This window comes from Arvicola amphibius, chromosome 9 (genome assembly GCF_903992535.2).
Source record: "Arvicola amphibius chromosome 9, mArvAmp1.2, whole genome shotgun sequence".
NCBI classification, from domain to species: domain Eukaryota; kingdom Metazoa; phylum Chordata; class Mammalia; order Rodentia; family Cricetidae; genus Arvicola; species Arvicola amphibius.
This window is the reverse complement of record NC_052055.2, coordinates 47,866,549-47,891,180: the sequence shown is the minus strand read 5'-3', so window position 1 is coordinate 47,891,180 and position 24,632 is coordinate 47,866,549. Positions and strand designations below refer to the sequence as shown.

Sequence of the window (24,632 nt, the reverse complement as noted above, 5' to 3'; positions counted from 1 at the left end):
AATTCTGGCTGAGAAAAGAGGCCAGAAAGGGAGAAGGCCTGAGAACAAGCCACTAGAATGTCAGCGATGTCCCTGAACCTCTTAAGAGAGGCAACGTGAACTTCCCAAGCTCCCATTCATCTTTTGGATCCTAACCTGGAAGAATGTAAACTGAGCAGGCCCTTTGAACAAGACCTGTGGTTCTTAGGCTGTGCCCTGCTCACCATTTTGTGAACTCTGTCTTCCACAGCTGACAGTGAGGGGCACCTAAGAAACAAGGAGTGGGGAATCAGGAGGTGGCCTTCCACCCAAACCCAGCATAGGGGGACCTTAGGGCAAAGGCAGAAGCAGCTTGAGAAACAGACAAGAAACTGGCCAGAACTGGTCAGCTGTCACAAGAACCCATGCAGTCCACATGGGAGGCCCGGGGAAGGTTCCCGAGAAAGAACCTTAAGGATCAACCCAAAGTGATGGCAGCTTCTGCCTACAAAATATTAGCAACAACCTTAGCAACATCCAGACCCTAGATCAGCAACTCCTCCTGTCCCCATCATCACTGGGGGGAGGGGCAGACAGGACAAGGAAGGAAAAGAGATGAAAGAGGAGATGGTGTGATTTCCAACTCTTCCTGATGGAGCATTATATATCACATCCAGGATTCTGTGTGTAAGGGTCCCACAAGATGCCACAAGACAAATATTTCTAGGGCAGAACATAAGAAATTTGTACCAAGTCCCTAAAGAAAAGGAAGCAAGGCAGAAGGCTGCTCTAGGAGAGGTGACACCCATCATACGGAGCAGCCTTACTATCAGAAAGAGAAATGAAATGGAGCCATGGGACAGTAGACACAGGGCCAAAGAGCTGCTGAGAAGGTAGGGCAGCTCCAGAGCACAACATGAAAAGACCCTGAATGGCAGAGGCATCCTGAGTTAGAAAACAGAGTAAAGAGTTGCGAACCTGCAGCAGGGCCTCCAACGGGTCCTGGGAGGTAGGATTCCTGGACCTAAGTCTCATGGGTACCCAGTCCCACTGCCTGAACCAAAAGGGATGCAGAGAGCAACTGTACTAAAGAGCCTTCTACCTCAGACAGCAAAGCAAGACCAGACAAAGATAAAGAGGTGGATGGGGGACACCTGTGCTATAGACAGATGAGAGATGGGACGGAATGAGGAAGAACAGAAGGAAGCCTGTAGACGAACGGAAGGAACAAAGACAGGGGGATGGGCCCCTCCCCACATCACCCTGCTCACCGAGCTGCTGCAATGGGCGACGACTTCTTAGTAGGGTCCAGCAGGCTGCCCAGGCCACCAACGGGTTCCTCCCCCAAGGAGCGTGTGTCTTTGTTCAGCTGCTGCAGACGGGAGCTGAGCTCACTGATCACAGTTGGTTTGTCATCTTCAGGCCCAGGGAGCCCCCGACTCTCCACGGGGTCCCCCCACAGCTTGGACCTTCTCTGGAAGAGGTAGCGAGGGCGGGCAGGCCCAGCAGCAGAAGCCAACCCAGTAGAGGCAGCATGGTGCTGCTGGGCCATGAGCTCACTGTCCGAGGATTGCTTCAGCAACGGGTCCCTGAAGGTCACCGGCCCCTTCCCCAGCGGGGACTTGAGCTTGGGCTTGGGAGGCACTGGTGGCTTCTCGAGTAGAAAAGTGTGTCCATCGGCAAAGGAGGTGTGAGTGTCAGTGAGTTCCCCACTCTCCGAGCTCAGGGTGGACATGCTGGACACTGTGGAAATGGTGCTTGTGGTCTCCAGATGGGGGTCACTGGAGCTTCGAGTGTCAGCCTCCTCTACTCCAGAGTCAGCTGCAGACTCAGGGGCAGGGGGCATCTCGCTGCTGGGCTTCCCTGAGGCCGGGCTGGGTACCGTGGTGGGTAAGGGGCCCGGTCCAGGGGGTGGGGTGGCCAGCAGGATCCCATTGGCAAACTCTTCAGGGGGTGGCACTAGCCCAATGCGGGCCAGCTCCTCCCTAGTTTCTTCATCGCTGGAGGACAGCTGAGCAGGTGGCAGGTTCACAGCAAATACCAGCTCTGGCTCTTCCTCTGAGCTACCTTGGCCTGGCCCAGGATCTGATGGGATGCTGCCAGGAGGCTGGGCCCTGGGGCTTGGCATAGGCTCTGCCACAGTTGCAGCCTGCATGGGGGCTGGGGCCAGCTCCGGAGTACCCGGGCGCTCCTCTTCAGCCCCCAGCCTGTTGGGCTCCTGTCCATTGCTGGTGGCATGCACAACAATAAGACCAGCTGGCCGCTGCAAGGACGTGTCCAAGACGCTGAGGATCATGGATTTCTTGTCCTCTGGTGACTTCCGCTCTTCCCGAGGGGATTTCTCTGCCTCTCTGCGAGCAGGCACTGGAATCCAGGCTGGGCTCCGAGGGGAGAAGGCTGGTGAAGCCAACGGCCCTCGCTCAGAGTCTCGGGTCTGCACATCCACAAAGAGGGGTCCAGGGCGGTCAGCATCAGGGCTGTGCACAGGTGTGGGGGACCGGGAAGGCGTTTGCGAGGCCAGAGCCCGCTCTCGGGCAGCCAGAGCGAGGGCTAGGGGTGAGCTAGGATCCAGGGGTTTGCCAGTGAGAGGGTGGATGAAAGTGGAGCCTGAGGGCCCAAGGCTAGGGCCACTGACCAATGGCTTCAGAGCTGATACAGGGGAGGGGAGCAGCAAATCACGGCCAGTGGGGGCGCCTGTCCCTAGGATGCGCTCATCGATGGAGCGGGAGGGCTGTAGGGATGGCAGCTCGGCGCTGGGAGGGCTACCCTCGATGGCACCCACAGATAGGAACACAGTGGAACGGCGTCGCTCCTCCAGGCGCCGCTCCTTGCCGGGGCCAGGGCCCGGGCCGCCAAAAGCGAGCCCCAGACCTTCTCCAGAGCTGTAGTCAAGGCCACCCGGCCGGGGCCCACGGTGCGTTGGGGAGGGATCTCGTGCAAAGCTTCCACCCACTGGACCCGGGCTACCCACGGCCAGGGCCGCGCGCTCCTGAGCGTCCTCCACCTGAAGCTGCTTCACCAGTGGGCTCTTGCGGCGCTGTGGTTTCGACGGAGCAAAGAGACTGGCACTGAAGGCGCCCAGGTTGGCATAAGGGCTATCAGGGCCGGACGGTCGAGGCCGGCGCTTGGGGCGCTCAGGCGGTGTAGCTGCAGGCACCGGCCGGGGGACATCGCCCACTTCTGGCGCAGAGTCCTGCAAGATGATCATGGAGCGCGCACGCTTCTGACGCTCAGGGTAGGGCAGCGGGCCCAGAGGAGCTCCAGAATCATACAGACCAGCGGCCCCCGCTCCAAGGCGAGCCTCCAGGCCTGGCTTGAAGCTGGAGCGCACAGTGTCAAAGGCTCGGCCTGGCGGCGGTGGCGGTGAGAATGTGGGAGGTGGCCCCGAGTCGAAGTAGTAGGGCGCGGGTGGGGGTGGTGGAGCGGTCTGCGGAGGGGGTGGAATGCCACGACCTTCACGCACTGTGTCCTGCATTGATGTGCTGCGTGGGAAGCGCCCTTCCAGTAGGGATGCCAGCTTCTCGTCCTCCCCTGGGGACGGAGGGGCCAGGTAAGTCTGGCAAGGATGCTGGTCACTGAAAGACCTCTCTGGACCCAGTGCCACTGGCTAGTCCTATCCTGCCTGCAACCCTGAGTGGCCACAACCCTACCAAGGAATATGGGATCAGGGCCCCGTGGAAGGCCAAGGAAGAGCGCAAAAGCTCTGAGCAGGCCACCCACGCTCTGTGCCAAATCCTATACAGGTAGGGAGAACTCAGTTGAAAGTCCAAAAGCAACCCCACCCACAGTGTGGAGGGCTGCTCCTGCAGCGGAACTGGGACAGGACCCAAACTCTGACTGCCTGGACTGAGACCACAATCTTCTCCAAGCCCTGTGCACATGGAGCAGGCCATGAGAAGACACCAGGAGCGTATAGTGCCCCCCCCCCACAAAAACTGTTGGGAGAATGGGGGTGGGGGTGGGGGATAGGGGATTCCTACACAAGGATGAGCAAAGCTAACTCAGAAACATTCACAGTGTTGAACAAACAGGAGCCAATAGAGACCCTGATAGCAACCAGAGATTGGAAGAATAAAGGTGGTCAAGAAAGAAGACCCCCGCCCAGCACCCAAAGTAATATATCATTGAGGACATGCAGGATAGTGGTAATGGATTTATGTATCTGAAAGAAGTAGCACTGATACCCAGGGTAGGAGGCTGGGAAATATGCCACACTGGTTCCTTGGAGAGACTCTCAAGCACTGGCCTGCAGGATACTAGGAAGTTGGTGCCCTAGCCAGAGGCTAAAATTTAGAGAAGCTGGATAGAAAGCCGGAAGGAAGAATGGATGGGTAAACTAAACTGGAATTGAAGGCATGTTTCGGTTTTACCCCTACTGTCTCGTGTTACTACACCCAAGCCAGGGGGTAAGCCCCACTTGGGCCTGTTCTCTCATAGGCTACACTAAAAATGAGCCCCATCCTCTTGTCCACAGATGTCATTAGGCTAGACCCTTGCGGAACATCCTGTGTCATCTCAGACCTAAGACCTGTGCAGGGTTCCATACAGTGAGACTTGTAAACACCGAGTGGCTGGCTCTAAGAAGCAGAAGGCAGGCTTGGCAGTGACCCACTGTCTCCGGCTCTGTCAGGAGCCCACTCAGGACTAGCAAGGGTAGGCCTGTTGCAGACTTAGGCTTGAATTCCAGCTTAGCCACTTCTCTGAATCTGTTTCATCCCAGGACCTTTCTTGCCCCTATCACAGGGCTATTTACAGCTTACAGTTCAAGGCCACAGGGAGCGACACCAAGAAAGACAACTGAGGTCATAGCGGGTTATTTCAAGGTCTGCCTAGCTGGTCTTGGGTCTCCTCTTGATGCCATTCCTACAGAGCACAGAACACGTACTGAACATTCGCAAGCCTGTGTGCTCGGTGGAACTATGTAGGAAGAACTCACATAGATCTTAAGGTTACAGAAGGTAGGAATGATGTGTGACAATGGAAGAGGGGGTGGAATTTAATACGAATGGCACGGTAGGCTGTGCCTGAGGGAAAAGCAAAATCACCTGCCTCAAACGGAATAAGGGTCTGTTGGAGACCCTAGAATAAAGAAAGACCTTCTCTGTCTTCCGGTCTGCAGCAGGACTGTTTCCTGGGTACTGGATGTGTCCTCAAGTCACAGAGCCTGGATAAAAGGACCGTTGCAATGACCACAACTCAAGGAAGATCCCGAACAGTCCCTACCAGCAGTATCCGTGTTTGCAGACTGTTGTCCTAGGGTTCCAAGAGTTGTATTACATGCCCAGGGACAAGCAGTCAGATCTGAAGCGGGAGCCCAAGGAGCCTGAGAACTCGGCTGATGGTCATGCTGGCAACTGGCAGTGTGCTAGCCATGGGGAACTAAAGTTGAGCACCTGCTTCCCAACTGGTCAGCTACGTCCAGCAGGGAGGAGCTGGCCGGCTTGCCAAGAAGCTTGAGGCCGATATGAGGAGTCCATAGATCTGGGTCTACAGTAGCCAACTCTGGGAAAGACCATCCAGGAAGAGTGAGGACAGACAAGCAGCAGTGGGTATAGGAAGACTAGTGTCCTAGAAAGTCTGCAACAGATACCCTAGATGAAGCAGGGCAGGAATGCTGCTCCAGGGGTCCTGAGACAATGGCAGCTCACACAGGACCAGCTAGAGGGCTATCAGGTGATAAATGTGCTACAAAAGCTTCCTTTGCCAGAGAGATAGGCTAGAGAACAGATCTACTGCAAGAGGCCATGGGAAAGACAAGCCTGTGCTGGATAAGGCGGGTGAGGCAGGAAATAAAGAAACCTCGGAGGATGCCCAGATGCTTGGGAGAGCAGAGAGTAGCTGCCCTTGCCCACCATCCTCACTACCAGCTCATGGACTCTCCCGAATAGACACGCATGTTTTTACACACTGGCCTCCATCAGACGTTCACGCCATCATCCCTGGGAAACTTCTGCTTGCCCAGTTCTAAAGGTAAACGCAGATGTCCGTGTGTGTCTGGACCTCTTCAGTCCATCTCTGTTTATATGCGTACCTTTGACACTTGTATTATAACTGACCTAACTGTAGATGGGGTCACCTTCCAACTGTGACCCAGATCTAGCCTAGGGCCAGCTTAGAGTAAGCAGGAATCCCAGGATGGGTAACGGGCACAGTTAGTTTGGCTTAAGGATGGACAGGAGGTATAAGCAAGGCAGCTATGTGATTCGGGGCAAGTCATTCTCACTCTCTTAAGTAAAAAGAGTAATTGTTTCCTTTCCCCTCCCCCCACATAGTCACTGTAGATATCAAGTGAACCAGTGTGCATATCAGCACCTCATGTCTGGCCTGTCCTTGGGCTGAGCAGGAGTTTACTCTGGTACACAACAGACAGTGGGTGTGGTGGATGGTTGGGTCTGCATGGCAAGGAGACCAGATGCCTCAGAAACACGCAGTGAGTGGGGTTTGTTAGAGATTCTGGCCTGGGATTAGAAGCAACAGGCAAGTGTGGTGGGTGGTGGTGGCCAGGGAACAATGAGGGACAGAAGAAAAGGATGCTGAGGCACAGCCTTGAGTTTGCCTACTGTCTGGATATGCTGACCAAACATCCAAGAAAGGAAAGGAGGGCAAGAAACTCTCTCCCACGAGGAGTTTCTCAGAGCAGGGTGCAAAGAAATGAATGCCAGCCGAAGTCAGTGAAAGGAAGGCTAACAGTATCTGCCTGGGAGGATGCCCTGAGGCTGCTGGTGACCTTAGTGAGAGGCGACCCTAGTGGAAGCAGCTTCAATTTGGCTGTGCAGAGACCCTGCTGCTTCCAATTTATGAGCATATGGGGACAAGAGAGCAGTAACAGGTGACCTTTTGGGTCTGATCATGAAGGGACATGGAGAGGATGCTACCTGGAGAGATGAAGTAGGTTCAAGGAAAGAGTAATTTTGGAATGAAAACCTGGGCCTGCACTCTGGCTGACAGGACAGGAAATAGCTGTCCGGGTGGCAATTGTTATCTGTGTAAGGCAGGAGTGAAGGAGAGGAAGAAAAGGACTAAGGGGTTCCCAGGAATAGAGAGAGACAGACTGGAAAAAGAACCTCAGGGGTGTCTTCCCACGGCACGTCTCTGGGTAGAAGAACAAACTCAGATCCATAAACAAAATGGCATCCTTGAACTCCGCAGAGAGAGATGGGGTCCTCCAACCCTTGAAGCTGCCCACCCCAGCCCAGCCATCCCAACCCCAAGTGGTCCCTCAGCCCAGCCATACCTACAGATTTGGTCCGTGGAATCCCCTTCCGCAGAGAGCCCGGCAGCTTCTCTGGGCCTGGGAGGCCCTGGCGCTCAAACAATGACTGTGGGGTCAGGGAGGAACATAGAAGTTCCAGGGCTCTGGAGCACCCAGTTCTCCATCCAGCCCCACCCATCCTAAGCTAGACTGGACACCCACACACCAGATACCCCAAAGGCACTGGTCCCCATGCTCACTTGAGGCCTTCAGAATTACAGGCCCTGGGCATCATCTGAATAGAGAGGGGGGAACAGTCCACAGTGCCAGGTGGGCTATGGATGCCTTCTAAACAAGCATATGCTGTGCCATAGGCTCAGTAGAGTTGTGGACCTTAGTAGTCCCAGGGTGACGCCAAATCTGACTGAGGTCAGATGCACTAAAAGCTGCAACCATAGAAGCAAGCTGAACTAGATACAACCATTCTACAGACTGAGACGATCCCACGTGTCTCCCAAAGAAGGCCATGGAGAGCTCTGCCTCCTCTGGAGAAGGGATCAAAATAAAGAACGCTTACCTCAAAAGCGAGGCGCATGACCCTCTGATCCCCAGGCCCTGGACCTGACCATCCCAGAGCCCTGGCCCAAGGCTGGCTTACGCTGATCTCGGCAGGGGTAATCCTCCGACTGGTGGGCCGCTGCTTGACAGTGGCTGCCCTGGAGTCAGCATCTGCAATGTCTGGCCTCAGGGTCGGCTCCGCAGCAACTGCCAGGATCTCATCCAACTTTTCTGCACAACCAAAGAGATGCAACCTCAGCCCCAGAGGCGCCTTGGCCTCACCGCCACACCCACCAATGCCAACCCCATGGCACTAATGAGTCCATGAACCCTGCCCTCCCCTAAGTCTCTCACTGCCTGAGGCCCTAAGATCTTGGATCCCATCAGTGCCCCCTCAGACCTCAGGACCCAGTTCCTGAACCAGCCAAAGTCTGTCCTTAAGGAGACCCAGGGTATCTCTGTGGCCACTTGGCGTGACCACAATGACCCACCATAAGGAGACCAGACTCAGAGACAGACCACTTAGATGCATTCCTTCGGTCTTTCACCTCTCCTTTTTGCCCACTGCCTTTTCTTGGCACATGGCCTATCCACTCCCCATGGGAAGCTACTTCTAGTGGGACCATGGCCCCAGGGACAGATACTAATGTTCAAGCAAGAGATGCCGAATGGGTGATTAAGCTGATAACCAAGGGATGAACAGACCAATGGGAAGTTCCTCCTAAGAACTAAACCTGGGCTGGGGATCTAAGAGTGGTTTGATACAAAACAGGAGGCACAGCTCCTTCCTCCTTGCCCACACAGAAGGATGGCTCCAGTAGGATGGGAGCTGAGGAAAGAGGAGAAGTAGGTGTGCCGTCGAAAGGACTCTCCTCGCAGAGAGCCTACCCACCCAAACTCCTCAGACTTCAGCTCCATTTAAGGCTGATGCCTAAGAAGGCTTGGTTGAGAGACACCAGGCAGCCTCAGGCATATTCCTGTCATATCCGTTATGAAATGAAAAGCTTTGTGTAGTCAAATTTTATTAAGGCAACCGTTTTTTTTAAAAAAATGGGACTTTGGGGGCTGTGGAGACAGCTCAGCAAGTAACAAGCTTGCTACCTAAGCACTAAGGACTGAGTTCAGATCCCCAGCACCCACGTCAAAGCTGAGCCTGGGAGTGCACGCCTGTAACCTCAGAGCCAGAAGGAGAGACACATAGGTCTTCTGCTCCCGCTGTCAACTCGACACAGAATTCAGAATCACCCAGGAGACATGCCTCTAGACACACCCGTGAGGGATTCTTGACTATGTTAACTGATGTGGGAAGGCCCATCCTAAAATGGGTAGCACCATTTCCTGAGCTTGGGTCCCAAAGTGCTTAAAAATTGGGGGAAAAAACTGGGCAGTGGTGGAGCACGCCTTTAATCCCAGCACTCAGGAGACAGAGGCAGGCGGATCTCTGTGAGTTCAAGGCCAGCCTGGTCTACAGAGCGAGTTCCATGACAGCCTCCAAAGCTACAGAGAAACCCCATTCAAAAAAAAAAAAAGGTGGGGGCGGGGACCAGCTTAGCAAGACTATTCATCATTCTCCTCTCAACTAGGGATGGAAAAGATCTCAAACTGGAAGCCAAATAAATCCTTCCTTCCTCAAGCATTTTATTTCACAGTCCTTTATCCTCCCAGCAGGGAACGTGGTTGAACAATCCCTGTAATCCCATTCTTTGAGAGACTGAAGCAAGATTACAAGTCTGAGATCAGACTGAACCACAAGAGAAAATCATTTCCGCGGGAGGTTTCTGACGGCTGTCTGAGACGTGGCTATGTAATGCCGACCCAGAGTCCACTCAGGGCCAGTGTTCAGGTGCACACTGGAGGCTAGGGTCACTGCTTTATGTGTCTATCCTCACTTAGCGCCCTCAGGCTCCACCTGCCTCCAGACCATATTCAACTCTTGAAGGCTGAGCCTGGTAGTGCATGCCTATAACCTCGGCACTAGGAAACAGAGGCACCTAGGTCCTAGGGACTCACTGGCCACCCAGTCTAGTCCCATCTTCAGGGACACGTGTCCTAGACACCCTTCTACTCTCAAAGAACCACTGCTGAAGAACTCCAATGCCAGTCTAAGCCTCCTATTCTTTCCAAACCCAGGCCCCAGCACCTACTGTTGCTATCTAACAACAATTGCTGGGTAGGAGTAAGTTAACTCCTAAATTGGTCTTATTAAGTAGCATATTGAGACCCCCACCTTGCACACGGACTCTGTTCAGATGTATGCCCTCTGAGCCCCCATGCCTTCACCTAATAAAGCAATCAGAAATGGCACCTATGTGGCATAGGTCTAGGGGAGAATAGCACAAAGGAGCCTAAGCCACTCTAGCCAATGCAGACCACAAAGACCAACGCAGATGCTGAAGACACAGTCAGGAAATTTACCTCATCTTCATCGACAATTTGTGGGTTCCTTATAAAGAAAACACTCTGCCCCTTTGGAGAGTAACATAGCACTTTGCCAACAAAGCATGCTCCCGCTGGAGAAAAGAGTGTAGGGTCCCAAGCAAGGCTTCTGGTACCACCAGGTAACAGTATAGAGACCACAGATGCAAAAGTTCTCATTTGTCTTTGCAATGAATTGAGCTCTGATAGGCGGAATCACTACCCTGGCCAAGTCCCTGAATGATATACTGTATTGCCGAGTTCTACATGACTGCCACAGTAACCGCCTCAAGATCATTCTCCTGTTTCCCAGGAGCAAAATGACGCACACAGAGCACTCCCCTTATCACAGATCCCTGCTGCCACACCATCCAGAAACTGCAGAAGTAAAGACATAAGGGGAATCGGAAGTCCATGACACTGTGGTGACATGTCCTACCAAGGTAGACTGTCAGCCGAGCCATGGATTAGAGAATGTATGTCTCTTAACTAAAAAATCCAACAGAATCTGGTCCAAGAGATCCAAGCAGCCAGTGCATACACAGTTTAACAAAGCAGCTGTTTAGGGTTATGCTGCAAATAGAGCTGAGGCCCAGCAAGAACTGTTTCCAAGAGGAATAATTTAGGAATTCTACATATGAAAAGTTGGACACTTTTCCCAACATAAACCCACAACAAAATTAGAAAACTCAATCCTAAATTATTTTAGATATTTTTTTTTGTTTTTCGAGACAGGGTTTCTCTGTAGTTGATATTTTAAAAATAAAATAAAATCCCTTAAGAATCAAGTATAGTTATTTCCACCAGCCTTCCAAGTGGGAACCCAAGCAGGGATGAAAAGAAGGGCCTATAGAAGTGACAAATCAGCCATTTCCCCCAGAGCTGGAAGAAGTGCATGACCACAGCCTAGCATCCTAGAGCCCTACCATCAGGGAGCTAGAACACAGATCTTAGCAAGAGGAGACTGGGGGTCAGGTGGGGGAATCTACGGATCATGTGCTGAGAGCCAGAGAGTTCCCTTGCCCGGGCAAAGCCCAGTGCATCAGAAGTGAGAGGAGAAGCGATGCTGGATGCACAAATCCACACACCCTGGGTTATAAGCCTATCCGAGGCTGACTCCCATCCACTCAAGAGGCAGAGGAAGCAACAGAAGCTGGGGTAGACGTCCCCAGATCCTAGACCTCAGAACCCACTTAAGGCCCTGGTGTCTCTGGCCCCACATGGACCCTGTGACACACGTAGCCATGCTGGACACACGAGTCATATGAGAAGGAGCCTCAAAGGACACGGGTGGAACCTGAAGAGGGGATAGTGAAGTCAATAGACTGGGGGAGGGGGGGAGGGTTCTAAGCAAGGGAGTCCAGCTCCCTTCTTAATGCCAACAGATTTAAACCCCTATTCTAAGGCAGCTCTGCTCTGGGCTCAATTCTGTAACTCATCAACATGAAGTTGGACTAGGCAAAGAAGGACAAAAACTACATCCCAAGGCATAGCCAAATACCCTAATAGCACCATTCCAACAGAGCCTAGGCACATGGCTGCCCTGAGTTCCATGCCCTGACCCTCACAAACCATCCCCTCCCCACTCTGGGTCATGTTATTTGCAGGGGCCCCCACCAGGGATTCTCCCACCTTCTCCCCACCAGACTATCTCCATAGGTCACATCCCCAAGCTCACTTGAACCCACAGGACTATGGTTGTACCCCCTATTAATCCCAATGATACCCCTGGGAACTCCCCATCCATCCTTCCAAGGTCCTTCACCACATCCCTACCAAATCCCCAGGCAGGAACAAGAAAGTGTGCCAGATTCCGGACCACTCTGACTTGGACTGGAGCCTCATCACACGCCAGTACCCTTCGGCAAGGACAGGCAAGTCAGGCCTAAAAACATAGCAGGAGACTTACCCCCTTTTCTTCTCCGAATGGAAGCTTGGAATTGAGAAACAGGGCAAAGGGAGTAAGAGGAAGGCTGTTTTCCATGGCACCTAGACCATTTGCACAATGGTTTCCCCATCCTGTTCTCCCCACCCCCACCTCCCGACAACCAGGCCTTTGTGGGTCTGTCCCCATCTATACCGCCTTCTTAGGCCAGGAGCACAAGCCTACCAATGCTCTAAAACTCTAGAAGAAAACAAGCAAAGGCAGGAATACACACTGTGTGTCCATGCACTCATACACATGCACACGCACATGTGCACATGCACACACAAAGATGTGCACAATAAAGCAGCCAAATGTGTGTTCAGAATGAAGATACGTAACTATAAGAAACAAAGTTCAGAGTCTGCAATAGTTTAGTTAAAGTGGTCACCTATGAGCACTCTGTTACTGAGCCTTCGGTTGTGTTCTGCTTTTGCAGTACTGCAGGTGGAACGCAGGGCCTTGAGCATGCTGGGCAAGCACTCCGCTACTGACACCTCCATATTCCAGAGCAGGTCGCTAGCAACAAGCAGACGTGAGCAGCAAAGCACACAGTAAAGACATCTTTTCTAGTCTAAGGCAGTAGCAGGGACCTACCCTGACTTCATCACAAAAGAAAGACCCAGAAATTAAGGGAAGTCTTAATTTCCCCTAAATAAATGAACGGGAACAGTGTGATTACACTAGGGCCCAGACATGGGTCCCCATTAGCCCATGTCCGATTCATGCTGAGCATACATGTACAAGGTAGACTCCCAGACTAGAATGAGAGTGGAGGATGGGATTATCTATGCCTCGATCCTTCCCCACCCCCGACTATTATGAACAACCTTCTCTTTCTGAGACAGGATTCTGCTACACAGGCCAGGTTGACCTTAAACTCACTCTGTAGCCCACACAGGCCTGGAACTCGCAGAAATCCTCCCGCCTCAACCTCCTGAGTGATAGGGATGTGCCACACCACAGAGTTCTCCCACTGATTTCTGCCAGCCACCACCAGTTTCATTTTATTTAATTAATTTATTTATTTTCGGCTCAGCCTCTGCTCGCTCCATTAGTTCCCGGGGAACTCACCCCTCTTCTTCCTCCTGCATTGCCTTGCCTCACCCTCTACACGGCATGAGCCTCCACCTCTGCACCCACATCCCCCTCACCTCACACTGCTTTTTCTTTTCAGGAGTTCAGGCCATCGGTCTGATAAACACGACTCCTAAAGGGATCCATCAGTGAGCGGCGGGATAGACATGCTTATAACAGTGCTGACTCAGCACGTCTTATTTCCACCTTTTAAAAACACAAACAAAGCCAGGCCTGGTAGTGTATGCCTGTAATCCCAGAACTCAGAAGGCACAGGCAATCCAACAGCAGCCTAGGTTACAGAATAACTCTGTCTCAAACAAGCAGAAAGAGCAAACACTGGATTGTGGGGTGTTCTGTTAGGTACTTGGAGAACTCTATGTTGGTTGGTCTGGTTTCTTCAAATCAGGCATGCCCAGAAGGACCAGATTACCTCCTAAGATAGGTGTCTTTGTGTCAGGGCAGCTCACTGGGCCCCTGACTGTTGGGTCTTTCTCTAAACACAGCCCAATTTTGAACCTGGTTCCGGTTTCAATAACTATGATCCTGGGCCCAGAAGTGTAGGCAGAGGCTCCTGCTAAATGACCCCCACACCTCTTCCAGACTCTACTCAGAAATATGATACCCTGCTCCTCTGGCCCACCAAGGTCTGTGATAACAGGAGTGACCCTCTCCCGAGGCTTCCGGGACAGAGGGGAAGACTGGACTCTTCTGCTCCCGTTTCTACAGGCAAAAGCCGTAGCCAGACGGAGCTCTTCCAGTCTCTCGGGGATGCCTCTCAGTTCCAGGAGGGCAGCTTCCAGCAAGAGACTCCAGGACCATGCATTAATGTCCAGTCAGACCCAGCTGTCTACTCATACTGGTGTACTGACCCATGTCATGGGTCTGCTCTCTTACTATCTGCACCCCACTTTTCACCACCTTCTTTCTACCTTCTATCATAACAGATGAAAGTCAGAAAGCAAGCCACCTCTCACGTCTAAGCCAACTGGCTCCCTCTACTGGCTTTTCTATGGCATTCTAAAGTTTGACTCTGACAGATCATATTTATTTGTGACATATTTCTTCAGAATGAAGTCTCACATTTCTGTTAACTTATGGGAAATCCTTAGCCCTTCTATTATTTTCCTTTGGAATTCCTATCACGTAGATGTTGAGGTCTCCTCACCTGTCCTCATGGCCCCTGACTGGTCCTTGATGCTCGACCTCACCTGCTTCCTAAGCTGATTCTGGGCAGGCTCTGCCTGATCTTCTTACTCACTGCTGTTTTTTAGGGAGTCCTGGATCCTGTGTAACCAAGCTGCAGACCCTTCTCATCTGTGCCTGTTTGTTTGCTTGCTTCAATAAGTTAAGGATTCCCAAACATGCTATTATTATTGTTCCTCTTACCCTGTTAATTTCATCAATTCTGTTGGTTTCCTTGCCTTTATAGTAACTTAAACCTCTCATACTCTTCCCTCTAGTTCTTTTTAATTTTTTTTTAGATTTTTCTATTTTGAATGTATGTATGCCTATATGTGTGTGCAACACATTCATGCCTGGTGCCCCCTCCCTGCCCAGAGGTCAGATGGGCTGGATCCATGAGAACTGGAGTCATGAGCCACCACGTGGGTGCTGGGAACCAAACCAGGGTCCTCTGCAAGAGCCGCAAGCACTCTTAAGTGCTGAGCCATCACTGCAGCCCCTCCAGTTCATTTTCGCTAACCCCAGTGCCTGTGGCTGTCTCTGGCTTTCCCAAGCCCACAGCACATCTTCCAGCCCTGTTGAGAACCTCTATCGGGAGTTGGAAGCACCAGTTTCCCACTCCCCTGGCTTTGATTTCTTGCTTTACTCCTGAAGCAAGAGCATCCCTCCTCCTTTACACTGTCCGTAGTTTTTATTTATTTCATTCAGAGTTTTATCATGGGAAATCTTGATCATGTCAGCCCATTCTATCTCTTGGTAAGTGTTTTCCAAACTTCAGTCATGTCCCTACAGCTGGGACAGGGTCGGCAAAGACAGGGGTATTTCTGGGAGCCAGGATTAAGGTTTCCTTTTATGACTGAAGCCAGAGGAAAGTCTGGGATTGAGACTAGGCTCAAACCACAGAAGCAAAGACTGCTTAAACCTATCACATGTGTTAGAATACACCTACCATGAAACTGTTAACCAATAACCACCCACAATGAGGCTCTCAACAGTCCAAGATATTAGCACATGCCCACAATGACAATAAAAATCACATACAGCAGCACATGCCTAGGATGAGACTGACAACAGTCCTATGTGTCAAGATGTGATCATGCATATAGGACATACCTATGACGAGGCTGGTAAATGTCACATGTCAGGACATGGCTGTGAATATGAGACATGTCCATGACAAGGTTAACTGGCATATGTGTCAAGATACGGTCACGCATATGAAACATGCCCATGACAAGGCTGGTAACTGCTACACTTGTCAAGATGTGGTGGTCATGTACATGGGACATGCCCATGATGAGTCTGGTTACATTGCAGTCATGTACATGAGACTGGAAACTGCCATACGTGTGCACATGCATACAGGACGTGTTATGCATATGGAACATGGCCAGGAGAAAGCTGGTAACTGTCATAGGCCAGGATAGGGTCATGTATATCAGGACATGCCCATGATGAGGCTGTTTGTAGTCAACCTGGGACTGTATTCATTAAAGTCTCACATACTTTGGTCTGCCCCCCACAGTCCGCCAGGCCCCATCCCCTCTCTGTGTTAGAGGTGCTTACAATGCCTCTGTTAGGTCAGTAGACTCAATTGGCAGATAAGTGAACAGGTACCAACCGAGTAAAAGAAACACAAATAGGACCCAGCTCATGCCAGTCCGATCCAGGAGCAGACTCTAGGTTGCCCTACCACGGCTCTTTGCCAGCTAGGTTGAAATGCAAGAGCAAAGTCTTAGTGGAAAAAGCACAGAGCCAGGGAAAGCACTCACACACATGCATGTGCATGCATGCGGGCATGCTACAGGGCCAGACCTTGTTCCCCAGCCATCTTGTCCTGGTTGGCCCTGCCCAACTCCAGCTCCTCTTGCTGCCCCGTTCCTCGCCACACAGGTACTCAGTTTCCCCATCCCTCCACAGTCCGTACACTAACAGCTGATCTGTCTCGGCAACCATCTGTCTGTTCTTCCTTCTGTCTCCACCTGGCCTTAGCCCCAGTTCGGCACCACAACCCTCCCGAACTGCCTGTGTCCATTCCACTTTGGCCAACCCACTGCAGACCAATCCGCCCACCGCCCACCCGCAATGCTCACCGAGTTCTTCAAGCTCAGCCGTCATGGACTTGGAGCGCAGGGTCAGCGTGGTGCTGGGGGCCCTCTTTGGGGGTGGTGGGGCTGCAAAGAAGAGGGAGGCCTTGGCCCTCCTGTCTAGCAGCAGGCGGCGCGGCGTGGCCAGGTGCAAGTGCCACTTGCGCTCCACTGCCTGGATTTCCTCGTACTCCCTTGAAGACGAGTCACACTGTGCCAAGATCTTGTTCAGGCTGCGGCTAGATGCAAACTTCTTCATGGCGTGAGGCGCTCAGGGAGCAGTGGAGCCGGGGCAGTTGGGCCCCCAGGGCCCTTAAGACTCCCAGGGCCAAGGCCTCAAACGGTAGTAAGAGTACCAGCAGACGTTAGGAGGCTGGCTGGTTCTGATCTGAGCATCCACCCTGCGGGCTCCAAGGCCCCAGTGAGTGGGCACCACCCATGGGGGGCTGGGTGGATCTCCTGCCAGACTACCTCCTGCTGCCTAAAGCGCCCCAGGCCCAGGTACCAGTGCTCTTTATGAGACCAGTGCGGCCTGGCAAGCCACACACCTGGGCCGGGCCAGCGGTAAAGCCTCTTAGGCCCAGGCTGTGCCGCGTCTTTGGCGTCGGCGCGGGGAGAAGACGCTTTTCCTCTTCCCTCAGGTGCCGCCTCCCCCTTCCCTGCACAATAAGCAGCAGCAGCAGCAGCGTCAACCTCACAGTTGCCATGACAACCCGGCCTCCAGGCAGCTGCTGGCGTTGGGAAGGAGGGCTCTGCCACACCAGGGCTGGGGGATTCACAGGAGAGGAGGACAGGGATCTGAGGTGGGGGAATCAAGGACCAGGGTCAGAGGCCTGGTCAGGAGGGGTCAGGCATCTGACATCAAGGACCTGTGCAGCAAATGAGGGCATCTCATCTCATCTCAGGCAGGAATGGGATGTCAGCAGTATGGGATCAGAGGAGGGGAGAGGAATGTGGGCCTGAAGTTAAAGGGCGAGGGCCAAGTGCCAGGGGCAAGACCCGATAGACAGCAGTCTGAACTCACCTCTGCGCCGAGCACCATCCTCTTCGGGTTTCCTGGTCACAGACACGACTTTCATGACCAGGCGGTTGCCGCCCTGGCGGATGAGACCCACTACTTGCTTGTGCCCGACCTTCACGACGTTGACTCCATTCACCTGAGACAGATAAGCAGCTAGGAAGTGTGTCCGAGGGCCACCCACCTCAAAGCTCAGGAGCTAGGACCCCCCTCCCCTCCTGCTGGGCAAGGACAGCTGGGGGCCTCACCTCGATGAGGAAGTCCCCGGTTCGAAGCCCGGCCCTCCAGGCAACACCTTCCACATCTACAGACTCCAGGTACTGGAGCGCAGGGAAGGCGGGCGTGGGTGTAAATTCCTCAATGGGGGTCTCCGCTGCAGGGAGAGGAAGAGAAAAAGGCACTCACAAGCATAGCTCGTGACAGCTCAACAGAGCAACCTCGGCCAGCTCAAGGCACCTGAATACTCAGGCACAGAAGCCTGGGGTGGGGTGGGCAGCAGGTGGAGTACCCAAACCAGTGTACATCCCTCTGTGAAGTCCCCCATTTACTCTCACCAAATAGATCTTTACTCTGTTAGACTCCCCACAACTGAATGGGAAGCAACAGAGAGGGGCCTGTGGCCTTGACCTGGGACATTCCAAATCAAGATCTACAACCACGGGGCGGGGCAGGGGGCTTAAAAAAACGGGAGAAAAGGGCATGGCATAGAAGACATCACCAGCAATGCAGTACCCTCCTTATGAAATCCATACCCATTACCTTTGGCTCCCCGGAGAACGAAGCCAAAACCCTCATGGTCCCGTTTTTGCAGGATAGCCACCTTGTCATCAATGACATAATCACTGACAGAGGAAAGCAAGGTTGAGTGAGGAGCCCGGAAGGAGCCTAGCCGAGAGGCCAACCCTACAGGGTCCCACACGCACAACTTAGAACAAGAAAAACAGCCCACCTCCCACCTCCATACACCCTGACTTCCCCTTTCGTAGGATACACTAGGTCCAGCTAGTGTCCCCATGTGTCCACACCCCTGCCAATACCTGTGTGAAGTGAGGCTGTCATAGGAACCCACAGTGTAGTGACGGAAGAGACGTTTTGTCCGGTCTTCTCGTGTTTCTGGAGGGAGCAGCAAGGGCCAAGAAATGATCACGGCTTCTACCTAGCCGAATCTCCCCAAACTGCACTGATCAGTCTGTGTCCCCATGCGCTCCGATGCAGAGATGCGATGGGGAGCGGAGGAGGGCAAATCCTGGGGCTCAAGGACCAAAAGTCCTAAGGTCGGAAGGCTCAGATAATCATACAGGGAATTCTGGCCTCTGGGAGTTAGGGCCCAAGAAGAAAGCAGCCTCCCCCCCCCCAACCCCTTACTTAACATGCATCTAGACACAGAAAACCATACAAGGCCAAACTGGTCCAGTCAGCAAGTCGTATACTGAGAGGACATGTATGTGAACCTCACAGGAAAGTATAAATGCTGTGTTGGTGCTTGTGTGTCTGGGACCCACTCAAGTTGTCCAAGTGAGAGCCATATCTGTTGTCTGGACATGACTCCAGTCATTAGTAACAAACACGGGTGTGTACAACCCACAGTGTATCCAAGTGTTGGGCTCAGGCATATGTACGTGTCTGGGCTGTGAGCGTGTATGTGCGCCGGTGTGGACGCACCCCAGTGTGGTCGCACCCCAGTGTGTCCACTAGTTTCCTCACAAGGGCAAGGTAGACAAATTCAAGGAACGAGGAAAGGGATTACAAAATCTCTGCGCCTACCCTGACTTCACTGTATTCCAATGAGCTATATTAATAGAATAATTAATAACTACAGCAGTAACTATGTTAATATCACCATATCCCACAGGACTATATTAATAAATTCCACAGAATATGTTAAAATGTCCTTTGATCTCAAAGCTCTTCATAGACACCATGGAGTTGGTCAGCACACACCTCCCGCTGACCCCCACTTAGCCTTGCAATCTACAACAGATTCAAGGTTCAGAATGGCTCCTCTGGCTCCACCTGCAGTGCCTCAGAAGGCCGCGAGATGGCACCACCACTGTTTTCAATTTCATCCCTTCAGCACCTCCCTCCTTCAGTCCCTCTTGCTATAGCACATCTCAAGACTCGATTTTTCACTTCAACATCCGTTCACTAAGTCTCTACTACATACCAGGCACTGTTTACTCTAGAACAGAGCAAAGTCCCTGCCTTTGAGGAGTTAATAAGCTACCCCGAGAAATGGAATAAACAAGAAATATAACGTGCTAGCGAACAGGAGAAACGCAAGCAGGAAGAGGGGTCTGAAAATACAGTTCTAGGGACAGTGAAGGCCTCAGCAGAAAGACGCGCTGAGCAGAGGTCCAGACAGCCGAGGGAGCAGCCTGCAGGTAGGAGGGTGAGGCAGCCAAGGAAAAGATCATGCACATGGCATTAATCTGGAGCAGAAAGGAACAGTGTGGAGCCGATGCAGCAGGAGCAGAGGGAGGCACACGGATAGAAAACGAGATCAGAGGGAACCTATGGGTTTCTCGGTTAGGTTCTCTATTGTCTGGGGTTTCAAAAAGAGTTTTGTTTGTTTTTACTTTATGTATTTCCCTGCATGTATATATGTGTACCACATATATGTCTGAGGCACTCAGAGGCCTGAAGAGGGAGCTAGATCCTCTAGATATAATGTGGGTACTGGGTACCAGGGTCTTAGAGCACCCTGTTTTGAATTTTTTTTTTCTAAGACAAGACCTCACCACATATAGCCTGAGCCTTGAACTCGGGAATATCTGTCTTAGTCTTCTGTGTGCTAGAGTTTCAGGCATGAGCCTCCGTACCCAGCAAAAACATAAGAGTTTTTGATGACCTGGTTTCTCAGTAACTGTGAGCTCCTTAAAGCAAAAGATGAGATATAATTACCCCTGGGGTCCCAAGAGCTCAACATAGCACCTGGCATATAACAGGTGGAACACAACCGGCCAGGTGAGTGTAGGTGACTGGATTGATGCACGGACATACGGATGGATGAGACGTAAGATACGGCAAAGTGCGTACGACTGGATGGGTTGATGGAGGCTTGAGGGAATATATGGGTGGGTCAAAAGTTGACGGATGGATGGATGGATGGATGGATGGATGGATGGATGGACGGATAAATGGATGGACGGATGGATGGATGAACGGACGGACGGATGGACAGATGGATGGACGGATGGATGGACAGACGGATGGACGGGAGGGATATGTGGGTGGAGAAAAGGGGGAGCTGAGGGCTGGATAAGTAGCTGGATAAGTAGGTGGATAGACAGACGAATCAATGAGCTAAAAGACAGACGGACACAGACAAGAATGGAGCAATGATTGGGTGATCTTCACATCAGATGACACGGCTATCAAGAAAAGTACTGGTCCAGACTTCAGGTCCCTGGCACTACGTGTGAGACTCTCAATACATTGAGCTGTTCTAGCTGAACTTCTCTTGACACAGCAGGAAAAGCCGGCTTGGAAGCGCCCGGGTTCGAACAGCCTGTTACATTCTAGCCGCATGAGCTGGCTGACTCCCCGCATTTGTCCCATTCTAAGTGACAAACGCACCTTGCCACCCATCTCCAAGACCAGTGCAGGTGAAGCCTCACCCTCACACAAGTAGGCCCTGAAATTCCGATCTCCAGCATATCCTCCTTCAAGCTGACCCAGGCACACAGATGCTATACTAGCTGAACCGTATCTGGGAGCCCTGTAGTGGACAGGAAGCCCCAGGTCCCACCAGCCTCACAGCAGCTCCTCTGCAGCCTGCATCCTTGTTTGTGACTTTGGCTAACCCCGCCCACCCCTCTGCTCTGCCCCACCCAGATCTTACCCCTGACCCTAAATAAGCACAGTGGAGCAGCCCTACCGTGGTCAGCTTCTATTGCATGGCCTCCTGTTTTGCACATTTTCATCAACCAAACAAACTATTTATTATATAACACAAATTCATGTTCTGGTTTTATTAATCACACCCAGGAAAGCCAGCTGAAAGGAATATGCCCAGCACCAGCTCCCAAGTGGAACATTCTGGAAGGGAAAAGGCAGACAGCATGGGAAGGTATGTTAGGCCTCGAGATCCTTGCACTCGCTGGCCTCAGCATTTCCGGTTATAGAGCTGCAGGAGGCTGTCTCCTCTGCTCATGCCAACCTAACCTATACACCTCAGCACCTGTCCTTAGTCCTTGGTCTTTAAAAGTCCCTCACTCCCACTCTGGTTGCTGAATTAGAGTTGGGGCGGGGGTGTTGGAAACAGGTTCCTGTTGGTAGAATGGCCTCTGCTCTCTGGCGCAACTCAGCCTAAATCCCAGACAAGTTCTGTCTAGACCAGCATGACGGGCATTGTAGCTGAGGTTGAAGGAAGGGCTACGACTGCTCCTACCCCCTCCCAAAAGGCAGCCATAGCAAGGCCCGCAAACGTGGCTCCCGTCCACTTAGGTACTTTTGAATCTCACTCCCTAAGGTCATCTGTGACAGCTGTGGCCCTGCTAAGGAGTCCTGTGCTTGCTAGAAAACTCCACTACTCCCCTTGTGGTCCTCTCCTTTCTCCGTGACCTTGACACTCCCTACTCTCCGATCTGCCTTGCCAAGATCTTGATCTTCACCCTAAAATATCTGCTCAGTCAGCTCCTACTACAAGATTACTCTTTATCTTGACCCCAAGGACAGGTCACTAGGCTCATGCTCCAGCTGTGCCATGCCTCACAAAGCTAACTGCTGGCATAGCAAAATAAAAACTAAATTAAACATCCCTGTCCCTTGCGGTTAATGATGTCCCGGAAACATACTGACCACTAGCCCCACCTCCCAAGATTGCTAGGATACGTATACAACTTCATTCATATAAAAAATGTCTGGCACTGCTCAAATACAGAAGTTGGCAACGGGCATAGTTCTAAAACACTGTGTTGGATCCCTATAAACATGGGAGACCCACCTGCAAACTACCCAGAGAAGTCAGCCTAAACAACACCTCTGCTTTGAACACCTCTTTGACTTCCTCAGGCTAACACTCTGGATCACCCACTCTCAACGGCCTATGCCTGGAGCGGGCGGGGGGGGGGGGGGAATATGGGACAATACTTGCCATAGCCACAAAGAGCCAGCATAAAGTCCAGCTTGGAGAGAAACGGACAAACATCCGCCCCTCTTGAAGCCTGACTCCAACTCTCCCTCCTGAGCTACAAAACAAATGTTCCTGGAGCCACGGTTCTCAGAACCGTATCCCCATCCTTACGGGAAGGCACAAGACTAGCTCCTATTCAACAGGTGTGCAGCCCGTCTCCTATCCCTTGTCCCTTTCTCTGTCCTGTTGGAACTAGGATCCAAACCTCTGAAATCATTTTCACCTAGATCCCACTCCGTCTACTCTCCACAGACTGTGAATAAGTGAAGCTACTCCCTTCCGTACTCCCAGCCACTAGCACAGAGAAAGCAAGGCAGCTATCCAGCAGTAGGGCAGCAACTGAGCTCCCGTGTAACCAAGGCTTCCGTCAAGTGGGACACAGAGTCAAGGCTCCTGCCCACATGGTGGGGGGCTTCCCTGGGAAACTGCCAACTTAAGGTAGAGGCCCTACAACCCAGGGCCCAAACCCTCTATGTACAGAGAAAGGGACACATGTACGCTGATCCAGACATACCACTGATAACCATCCCAGACCACCACTTAGAAGGAGTGTCATATGCCCCCTAATATGTCAATTGTCATACTCACTGTCTGGACCGGAAATAATATCATTGATCGTGTGGCCTCCCAGCACACCTGAGGACTCAATGAAGGGGTATACCCCAGACGTGTACCCAGCACACATGGGGCTCCAGAGGACCAGCCACTGCTCACTAACACCTAAAGGGAGCCTTCCTAGAAGTCCAAGTGTTCAGCATTGGTCCACAGCTGCTCAGCAGCCCCAAGGAGTCGCAGCCCGCACCTTCCCGTTTCTTTAAGAACAGGGGCCATCCTTCATCAGTGAGCTTCCCTGAGACCTTATCAACCCCAGGGGACCCCGAATGACTCCTTGGAGCCCAACTGGCCTCATTTCCTCTTAGCTGGTCCAGGCCTCCTGCTCTGCCCACTTGGACAATCTGTCCACTTTGGAAAAGCGCCTCTTTTCTCGCATTGACCTCCTTACGTATCTACCAGCCGCTCGTGATCGGGAGCTCTAAGAACCCGGGATTTTGGTGAAGACTGTACCAGGACCAGAGGGTTGGTCACTATCCCTGGATTCTCAAGTGTCCCCACGCGGACAGAGGATGCCCATGAGTGCCTACCTCCTGTTGGCATGGCAAAGGTTCTCCACTGTTGTCAGGTTCACACATTCATGTTCCTAAGGACACACAGGCTTACCCACCGTGTGTATGTACAAATCTGTATGTATCTTGAGTGTCACTGAGTTAACTCCGCAGTCTTAGTGAATGTCCATATTTGTTACCGAGAAGACCAAAGGGAGACTAGAAGCATACACCCTTTGGGGGCTACCTGGGCAACACAGGGGTCACTTACCATGCCGTGTATCATACTGCCGCATCTGCACTTCCTCCACGCAGTCAGCTGGGAACCAGCCAGTACGGCCCTTCACGGTTCCCTCCCAGAAACCGCCCTCCCCAATGCTGAGCACTGGGGAAAGAAGCCAGACAGGTTGTCAAGGCAAAGCAGTGCTGGGGGGTGCCCACGTCCCTGCCACCTGAGGTTCAGGTGTGCCCACAGCCCTAACCCTGGCTCTGCTCTCTTCCCCAGCCCACATTCCCCCTAGCCTTTTCCCTGGGAAGATTCTGGGATCCACATGGAAGAGAGAATTGAACAGATGGCCTCAAAGAAGGATGGACATGTGGGAGACAGACAGACACAGATGGACACACTTGAAGAGGACAGAGGCAGAAGCAGGGGCCATGCTACTGCTCCTGCCCACAGTGACCACTTCCCCCAACCATGGTAACTGACGTCCACCCAAGAGTCACTGCCAAGAGCTCAGGGTCATCGGGAGGCAGGCAGTGGAGTAAGCCACATGATGTACCAGGAGAGCTAATCTTCACAACTACTTCCACCTCAGAGCCCAAGCACCACAGTGCCCAAGGTAGGAACCCAAAAACGACAGGGGGCCCTGTGATAAGAGGAGCTTGTCTCCCCAAAACAGGCATCATCCATGGAAGAAATGGGCACTGTACACGGACAACCACAACTGTTACAGATCCCCGGAAGATGGCAAGCCCCCC

At 52.3% G+C, this 24,632-nt stretch overlaps 1 protein-coding gene across 4 annotated transcripts in view; it reads right to left on the bottom strand.

Annotated features, from left to right (window-relative positions):
* The window catches only part of Shank3 (SH3 and multiple ankyrin repeat domains 3), a 58,755-nt gene that overhangs the window by 8,904 nt on the left and 25,219 nt on the right, over positions 1 to 24,632 (bottom strand). For all 4 annotated transcript variants that reach the window (XM_038341740.1, XM_038341742.1, XM_038341741.2 and 1 more), the window contains 9 exons: positions 23,923 to 24,036; positions 18,452 to 18,527; positions 18,174 to 18,256; positions 17,663 to 17,787; positions 17,421 to 17,553; positions 16,403 to 16,483; positions 7,809 to 7,939; positions 7,193 to 7,277; positions 1,230 to 3,489 (listed from right to left, as the gene is read on the bottom strand). In XM_038341740.1, the coding sequence (XP_038197668.1) occupies positions 1,230 to 3,489; positions 7,193 to 7,277; positions 7,809 to 7,939; positions 16,403 to 16,483; positions 17,421 to 17,553; positions 17,663 to 17,787; positions 18,174 to 18,256; positions 18,452 to 18,527; positions 23,923 to 24,036 (3,088 nt within the window). The remainder of the gene's footprint in view (positions 1 to 1,229; positions 3,490 to 7,192; positions 7,278 to 7,808; positions 7,940 to 16,402; positions 16,484 to 17,420; positions 17,554 to 17,662; positions 17,788 to 18,173; positions 18,257 to 18,451; positions 18,528 to 23,922; positions 24,037 to 24,632) is intronic.